Source organism: Uloborus diversus, chromosome 2, assembly GCF_026930045.1.
Source record: "Uloborus diversus isolate 005 chromosome 2, Udiv.v.3.1, whole genome shotgun sequence".
In the NCBI taxonomy this organism is placed as follows: Eukaryota; Metazoa; Arthropoda; class Arachnida; order Araneae; family Uloboridae; genus Uloborus; species Uloborus diversus.
In genome coordinates this window covers 111,144,469-111,154,229 of record NC_072732.1, presented here as the reverse complement: position 1 = coordinate 111,154,229, position 9,761 = coordinate 111,144,469, and the positions used below count along the sequence as shown (strand labels likewise).

The window sequence follows — 9,761 nt, the reverse complement described above, 5'->3', positions numbered from 1 at the left end:
TAAGCGGCAGCCACTGTAGTCATTAAATGTTTTTAAAACTTATTATTGTGTTGTTTGTTTTTAATTTTTCCCCATATATTTTAATGTGTACTTACAGTGTATTTACAGTAATAACTGTGCCACCCTATTCTGAAGATAATCAGAAGTTTCTTGTTTTTCTAAATACAAAATACCAAATTGTATATTTAGAGCATCCTTAGTTAGTTAAACTAACATCTAGTTGCTTAAAAAAATAAGAATTTATTAACAAAATGTACAATTTAAGTGCCAATCATTATTACATTTCACCACACTGAGATATAATAACTGGTATTTTAGGCTTGTTATTGGGACCAGTAGGAACATTTTCAATTTTCCTCATTACAAGTAGACCGTCCAAAATTCGACCTAGAAATGACACAATGAATTTATAAAGAATGTGTTAAAGTTAAATTCAAAAATAAATATTACAAAGGTTAAAAAAGAAAAGAAAAATCGTTTTCCTTTTTCTTTATCTGTGTAGTAGTATAAAAAAAAGTTTTATTCAATTTATGATTCAAAACGTTCGTTACTTTCATAGCCAAAGCACATGGGAATGTGAGAAAATGAGCCCCAACTAGATGCTTGATGAAGTTATCATTGTCATTTAATTTGATGCTTCATCATATAAAGAAATAATTTTCAAGTGTGCTACAATCGTTTGAATCCTTCAGATTGTGGGTTTAGTGGGGATATAAAAAGTTTACTTTTTTTGCAAATGGAGGTTAACAAATTTTAATTTTGAAAGACAATCAGGTCTGTGAAATCAATAGTTTTAAATTTGATAGTAATAAAACATCTTTGAGCAATGTTACATTCATATCATATTCCGTTTCTCATCAACGTATGTAATCAAAACTGACATAACAACGTTTGAGTACATGTTTTTGAACCCTAGTTAATGCCTTTATTTATATTAAAATGAAACTAAACCAGACAAAATACAGAATAACAATGACATTATCTTAATATCTAAGGGAAAGAATTACTCACCAAAGACAACATGTTTACCATCAAGAAAATCACATTTTGCACAGGTAATGAAAAATTGGCAGCCATTTGTGTCTTTCCCACTGTTTGCCTAGAAAAAGAATAAAAACTACTGCACTCGCTCAATATTCTAAAAAGCACTTCCCTCAAAAAAAGTTACACCCATTTCTTTGGGTAGAAATGTAAAGAAAAAGCAACTGAACTGCAAACTAGTATTCTCCTTAATAAAGAATAAGTGACTTAGATTCTGTGATTCTGACTTGAGTAAATACAGCACATTTTACAAACCATAAGACAGAAAGCAAAAACACTTCTGACGGGAGAAAAAAAAAAAAAACTAAAACAGCATTAACAAAGTGAGTTAATGACACTGCAAATGTCCTTGCCCTGCTTGTAGAAATATGCTGTTTTGCTATTAATAACCCCATTTTTTGAATCAGGATGTGCTGTGCATTGCAAAACAACACCTTTTGCACAAGTTCAACCAATTTGGCACAAAAAAGTACATTTAGAAATCTAAACTTCATGGAACAAAGAGTATTCTAAGATATTTCTACAATGTAGTCCGGATTACAGCAAAGAACTTACTTATGGGTGAATCATATAGTAGGTGGCTTCAGACTGACTCTCAGAGACAGGCCAAAGTTCTCAACCACTGATTTCTCTGGTTTAGATCCTGGGAGCCGCTCAGTTTACTTTAGAGTAGGAAAGAGATTAAAAAGTCCATTGGCTTACTAACTGGACATTGCTCTCTAAATAGGCATCATAATCTGATGGGTGTTCCTGACAATCCATCATGCAGAGGATGCCATATGGCAGGAGAAAGCTCAATTCATGTACTGTGTGAATGTGACTATTATTCTGCAAAAAAATTTGAAAATCTAGGACATCGGTTCCCAACTGGTGGTTTGCTAACCCCTGGGGTTCAGAAGAGTTATAAAGGGGGTTCGCAAAATAATATTGTTATGGTGGAATTTTAACATGTTCACTGTTTGAGATTAAGTCTTAAGTTCAAGAGTTTTTATTTATTATTTATTCCTTACTTCATTCAGCCTTTGATGAAAGGTCAAAGATCACCAGAAGTGAAAAAGTTGTAATAGCTCATATTGTTCGTACCAGATTTACTGGTAGACATTTGTTTTCAACATCTCCTGTGTCTGTCTTAGTCATCTTTCTTTGCTTGTTCTTATTATTTACTTTACAAAGGGTTCGCTAACTTCTTTCGGATTTTCGGAGAATTTCGCAAGGGAAAAAAGGTTGGGAACTGTTGATCTAGGATACCACTATGTGAATCCTTGGGAACTGCCTAACATATTGGTTAAACAACGGCTGAAATTCGTTTCTGTTATTGGGCTATACTAGTGGTCCTAGTGCGGATAGTACAATAGACCAGTGGTCTCAGTGCTCGCGCTCATTTCAAGCGCCCCCTTTTTCGCTTCATACTGCATACTTCATTCTAAGACGTTTTATAAAAAGACACTACTGACATGAACATCTGATGGTAAACTGGGTATGTGATCCTTAATGGTGGTATGTGAAAAACTAGATGCCATGTCTAGGGATTACACTAGGTCTGCAAAAAGAGAGCCTCTAACCCAGTCCCATTAGGAAGAAACATGAGAACAAGTGAAACAACATAATTACCATTGATAACAAACCAGGTCCATCATGCTTGAGTTTAAAATTTTCATCCACAAATGTTGTAGCACCATAGATGCTCATGACCCCAGTACCATCACCCTAAAAATAAACAATGTCATTTTAAATGACAAAACAATATTAATAACATGATTAGAGCTGCAATAGAATAGCACAGTTTGCAAATGGCAATGAATATACACAAAAAATTGTTAAAAAAATTAATATGCTATGCCAATCAATTAATACTAATAAATATTTATCAAAATAATATTTATGAGAAAAAGTATTCAGTATTCAGCAGTGAATTTACACGAAATTTATTAGTTACAAAAAAACCACACAATTGAAGGTTGACATGTATCTAATGGATAATTTGAACACTTAATTGATTAAAATATATTATTATGGAAACTTATACTATTATTTTTTCATTATAAAATGATTTAAAAAATAAGAAGAGCAATATTTACAACTCTCATGATCTCCGTGATTCCATAGTAACTTCAGAAAAGTTTCATTTCTGTTATCCAGAAGTTCTTAATTTTCCATTGGTTGCAAATGAATTGTGCAAGACATTTTGGAAATAAAACCTTAGTAAAAAATTGTCACACATTGGAACCAGAGATTCTGTCTTTTACAGATTTCTGCTTTATGTATAGATCAATGCTGATGAATTAAATAATATTTAAGACATATTACTATATTTTTCATCATAATTATTGAAAAACATAATTTAAAAAACTCAACATTTGTTTTCATTCCAAAAAAAAAAAAAAGTATTTAATCCAAAGTAATTTCATTACAAGTTTTGTCAGCTGTATTTGATTTACGAAGGCTATTATCATTCTTTATTCTAGTAAATGTATTTTTCGGTTAAAGCTGTGAACTAAGGAGAGAAACTGAAAAAATGTTTTAAAACTGAACTGAATAAAGATTTAAATTAAGAGCATAGAAATTTTTTAAACTGCACAACTGAGTGTTTTGAAGAATTGCATTTTACTGAATGGATATTTACTCTTTTAAACTAAGAGTATGATTGTAAATAATTATTTTTGTAGACATTATTATTCACAATAATTCAAGTAGGGGAATGTGAGGCAAAGTGAAACACTCAAGGATGACTGAGCTTTTTCAAAATGGACACAATGGAAATTTGTTTTCTAAAATACCTAAAGTACTTAAAGAAAGAACCTTGAATTTTTTAATAATATTTGCATTGAAACAGTATTTTTTTTTTCTGGCAGTAAATTTGCACCTTCAAAAGAAAAAACAAAGTGGAAAATTTTCACTTTTTTCTCCATGGGGCATAGTGAAAAATAGAATATTTTCCCTATGAAATATTTTCTATTAAAATAAGCAAATGAATAAACAAGTAAATTACTTTTTAAAGAATACAAAAATTAATTAATAAATGAATGCATAAGTGATTTAGAAAACGATGGAAGGAGTAAACAAAACAAACTATTTCACTTTGCCCCATCCACTTTGCCCTGCATGCAGTGGCGGATCCAGCCGATTGTTTTGGGAGGGGCCATCCGAAATTTTTGAACAAAATCCCCAAGGTCGAATTTAGCTCCATGCCACCCCTAGGCAAATTTGAAATCTGCCGCCCCCTTCCCCCTAAAAGAAGCAAAGTATCCTTGACTCAAATAAAACGTAAAAAAGTGTTTCCCAGATTCAAACTGTCAAACTTATGAAGAAATGATGGCGTTTCACATTCTGAGGCGCCCCGTTGAAATGATAACAGTGATCTCCAACAAAAAAATTTTTATTCGGCAAATTTTTCTGACGATTCTGCAAATACCGTGATTGAAAAACATTTGACTTTCATAAGATGTGGGAAAGTAATCGTTATTAAATTACAAGAAAAAATTGTCTCTGTGGAAAATGAAAGAATGCTAATATTTTACTTTCAAGAATAACAATTCAAATGTGTATTATAATAGCAAATTTACCGCCCCTGAAAAGTTTGCCGCCCTAGGCAACTGCCTACTCTGCCTATTGGGAAATTGGGCCATGATAACTCCCCAGAAATTTTATAAAAATGAAGTCTTGAAAACTCAATTTTCGGGGTATCGAGACATTAGGTGAGAGGGTGGATTTAGGAATCTCCCTCGAAAATGTTTCAAAATTTAAATTTTCGAGTAATTTTTGAAAATTAGGAAACTAAAAACGCATTTTGTCTATTTTTGATGATGTACGGAGAAAGGTCAGGTTTCGGGCGCTGGCCCCAAAATACTTTTTGAAAATAAAGCTTAGAAACCAAAATATTCTGTCATTATACATTGAGAAGTTAGAAAAGGAGGGGTGCTCTTCTAGCTCTTCAGCTGTCCAGCCTGAAAATGCACCTTAGGTAATGTGTGCTTACATTAAAGGAAATGTAAAGGTGCTTAAAATCCTTCCTTACTGGAAATATTTTGCCTTTAAGGCTCTAAAAATTCGATTTTTAACTATATTTATACATATTTTAGAAAGGGATGGAAGATTTGTGAGCTCCTCCAAAAATCCTCCTTTTAAAGCTACCATCACGATATAAACTAGGGAGGGAGAGGGTCCTATCAAAACTCTTTTGTAATTGAAGTCCCAAAAAAATTCAGTTAAGTTGCTTTTAAGCAAGTTAAGTGATAACGGCTGGATAAGCTAGTTTCCTTTGACATTTTTTCCAAATAAAAGACTTAAAATGCAAGTTTTTGCTACCTATCAAGGCATTTGTGAAAGGGCATGGGAAAAGGGGGTTCTCCTCCTAGTTTCGAAATTAAAGCCATAAGAACGAACATTTAGGCTCTCTTTGGTATTGTGAACAATAGATATACTCTGAGAACCGCAGCATTTAGAGATTGTTCAAGTGTCTGTAGTTGGAATCAAGAAATGACGTAAAAAGTGGAGAAAAATTTTGGAAAAAAAAGTTTTGTTTTGAGGATAGGGATATAATTTATCTCCCAATTAAGGTCTATACTTCTTTTTCAGTAAAATACATGTATTAAATTTTGTTATCTTCTCATAATATATATATATATATATATATATATATATATATATATATATATATATATATATATATATATATATTCTATTCTTTTTTTCCTTAAAAAAAAATCCTACAACCACAAGGCTTTGGGAGGGGCCATGGCCCCCATGGCCCCCCTCTAGATCCGCCCCTGCCTGCATGTACTTGACTAATTGTACAATATTTAAAATAGAAATAAGCTTAATATTAACTAAATAAATTCTTCATCGAATGTTAGAAGGTATCAATTAATATCTAAAATGTTAATAACAAAAAGTTTATCATTTTATTATAACAAAAGTTATATGCTTTAATCCTTGGTGGTATTTTTTCCATGACCGGAATAGACATGTGCTGCAATATAGTTAAAATATTACTAGATAGGTGGGTAAATATTTCACCATTTCACTTTGCCTTGCTATTTCACTTTGCTCCACATTCCCCTACCTGCTAAATTCGTATTATTTCAACAAAAACTTAATCAAAATTCTCATTTTAATATCTACATTTATACAGGAAAAAAACTTTCATTTGTTAATAAATGCTGAATAATTTTTAACAAAAGTGTTGGATGGTTTGATAAATGTAGATTGTTTAAATTTGATTTAAGAAGGAAAAATATTTTGCAAGATTCTAATGTATTATATACTACAATTTAAATAAAGGAAGACAATTCTTACATTTACAAAGTCTCCACCTTGAATCATAAAATCTTTTATGACCCTGAAATGAAACAGATTTAAGTATTTAAGAATAGCTATGAGTTTTAACTTCTGAGACTCAACATAAGAAAATATATATAATATAACAGAGAAATATAAGGATAAAATAGTATATATGTAAAGCTGCATTTGGAATAGTCAAAAAATATTTAACATGTACAAGAGAAAAATTTATCTTAAATTTAATTCAAAACTTTATATGTGAGAACAGCTGATCCCCAACAAACAGTGGAAGTTTAAAAAATGCTCCTCTCCCAATAAAAATATTCCAAAAAATTGTCTTTTTAAAAACTTTTCCCATTGAATGACATAGAATCAATGGCAAATGTTTTGGGAGAAGGGAATACTACATGTTACACCTTTTTTTTTCTCACTATTTATGCTTTTTTAGCATTTATAATATCTATTTTCTATGAATAAAAATCACAAAACGGGGGACAGGAGAACAGTGTGACATTTTCGCGTCCAGGCGAGATCAGGGTTGGCTTTCTGCTGGCAGAAACTGGTTATAACCAGTAAAAACCGGCAGAAACTGGCAAAAACTTAAAAATGTCTTTAATGCCTCATGTAATTAGTAAATGATATTTGTTTCAGTAAACTAAAAAATTAAACATCATTTCATCATTTAAAAAAACAAAATCCCATGCTAGTGTCTTTCATTTAGTTCAGGAAGGGAACTTTCCAATTGCAGAGGCTCGTAGTATTTGGATTAATTTAACAAATGATAAAAAAAATCATACAAGGATGCTTAGGAAAGAGAAATGACATGCAGAATTAAACAGGCATTACTAATTGTAAATTGCTCACTTATATGCTTCCTCTAAATTTTTTGTGATTGTTGATTGAAATTATCATGTCATGTAATTCGAGAAGAAAGTGCCAGAATTTTACTTGCCTAAATTTTGTACCTTTGCAAAACAAATTGGCCCTATTCCTCAAAACTTATTTTTCCAGTCAAATTTTTACCACAACCCCAGTTACTACATGGTGGACCAGTTATACAATAGATGAAAAGTTTCACGAACATTGCTTGCTCCTTGATGCATTGTCTGCTAGCTCTTCTGTTTTAAGAATATTCTAAAACTTCTCATTTGTGGGTAGTAAATTGAGAACCTGTTTAGATTTTTGAAATCACCTTTTCTAAGAGGCAATTGCAGGGTCCAAACAATGTAACATTTGAATTGTAATAATTTTGTAATAAGATTAGAGCACTTTGGTTAACAATTATTTTTTCCATGCATTTTCTGTTGTATATCAAGAATTAATTTTTCATTTTGTGAGTTTTTGCCAGTTTCTGCCGCAAAGTGGCAGAAAGTGGTTTTTGCCATGCCGGTTTTAACCGGTTTCTACCAGTGGTTTTAACCGCTTTGGCAGAAACTTGCCAACCTTGGGCGAGATTGAAAAAGGCACCTCTAACTATTTTAGAAAAATAAAACCATGCGTTAATTAATCTTACAAAATGAATAATGCTAAAAATAAAACCAGGCTTGTTAAGTTCTAGAAGAAATTCTTTTTACCTATGAAATATGCAGCCTTTGTAACCAATAGGTACACCATCTTTTTTGTATTCGCCAGTACAGAATTGTCTACAAGAAATAAAACTAGAAGCATTAGTTTTACATTAAAGTTTAATTAATAGTTACTTTCAAACTTTTAGCATTCAAAGATCTTATTACCTAAAATTTTCAGCAGTCTCTGGCACAACATCAGCAAATAATTCCATTTTCATCCTGCCAACTTCCTGAAAAAGGTAAGCGATATAAATTTATTAAAACACAACAAAAATGATAATATGTTATCAAAATTAGCCAAACTTCAAAAATTTTTTCAAGAAAATATTTTTTTTTAAAGTAAAACTAATAATAGTAATAAATATATTAGTACTATACATATACACTAATATGGGATAACATAAAAGAAATAAACACTACAAAGCATCAATTTGGAAGAGAAAGCTAAAAAAACGTGATATTCAGAGTAAAGAAAAAAAAAAGGAAAAAATCCTACATTTTAGAACTATTTGTTGATACGATCTTTAGACACTTTCCTACATTTATAAATGCATGGTAATTAATAAGTGTAGAGAAAAACTTTCAAATTTAAACATCCTTTCTTTGTTTCATGAGTTTCCAGAATGAATGTGTTGACTGTAAAGGTAATGCCAGTTTTTGCTGTTTCTGACTGTACAATGAACAAAAAATTTCTGTTAAAAAAAAAAAAGTTGCACTTCTCAAACTTGTTGATCTGTCTTTTTTTTTTCTGGAAATGTTTAACATTTTTAGTTTAATACTGTATTATCTAGTTTTGCTAATCTTAAAAGCATTTTTTTTAGCTTTATATTTTTGAAATAATGGTCTACTAAACTTTTTATGGATTTACAATTAGACCCACAAATGTTTTTATGGCGTTTTATGGTTTTTTAAATAAAATATGAAAAATTCTCTTAAAACCATTGTTTTCTTACTTAAAACTTTTTAAAAACATTCCTATTTTGGTTTTATTCCTAATTCATACAAAACTTTGAGAACTATAATTGTAAGCACAGGAAACAGAGAATTCTTTTAAAACATAAAATGGTGGTACTTGTGTAGCGATTAAAAGAGTTTTGATATTTTTGAGCAAACACATTGCTTATTGTTCTCACTTGACTGTTTTGATGTCCTATTATTTTATTTCCCCCCCCCCCCCCCGCCTTCCTCTGCACCACCACCGTCGACCGGCCCCTCCCGATGCTGCTCCTCTAGCGAAAACCGTCTCCAGGTTGCGTCCATATCCTACACACATGCATACATACATACATGCATGCCTACACACACACACACGCCTACATACAAACACACACACACGCGTGATTGCGAAAAACATAATTTGAATTCGAGATGCCAAAATTCAAATTATTATTTTTTTCCCTTGAGCTTTTGATTTAGTGTTGCTCACGATTTTTTTTTAACAGAAAATAATATTTATGAATGATAGTCTGTCCCAGATTTAATTTTTAACACGTTGTAGGAGATTTGAAAAAACGTTATTTAAAGTAGTGTTTTTCCAGCAACTATTTTTGAATCATCAAGTTTTTTGTAAAGAAATGAACATCAATGAATATGACTTGTTACGTTAAGAAAGACAAACACGAACCGTAGATCCGATAGTAATATCGAAGAAAACTACTGGATTATTTAGATGACGCAACTGTTGTTGTATCTGATTCCATGTAGCCATAACTATATAGGAGAGCCAAAATTTATCTTAAAAGAAAATCACGAATAGTATAAACGAAAATTTATTGTTGTTTACGCCGGTTTCCACGCTGACGATGGTCCCAGTTTACTCCTGTTTCAGTTAAATTTTGCGGCTGCGACCAACAAAACTCTCACAGCAAACGC

The 9,761-nt window shown here is 31.4% G+C and overlaps 1 protein-coding gene across 1 annotated transcript; it reads right to left on the bottom strand.

Annotated features, from left to right (window-relative positions):
* Nucleotides 1-232: 232 nt before the first annotated feature.
* LOC129217241 (peptidyl-prolyl cis-trans isomerase H-like) lies at nt 233-9,721 on the bottom strand. The gene is made up of 7 exons (XM_054851515.1): nt 9,514-9,721; nt 8,055-8,119; nt 7,896-7,964; nt 6,337-6,379; nt 2,653-2,748; nt 1,012-1,099; nt 233-387 (listed from the first exon to the last, which is right to left on the bottom strand). The coding sequence occupies exons 1-7, from the start codon at nt 9,595-9,597 to the stop codon at nt 278-280; spliced, it is 555 nt and encodes a 184-aa protein (XP_054707490.1). The 5' UTR covers nt 9,598-9,721; the 3' UTR covers nt 233-277.
* Nucleotides 9,722-9,761: the final 40 nt, after the last annotated feature.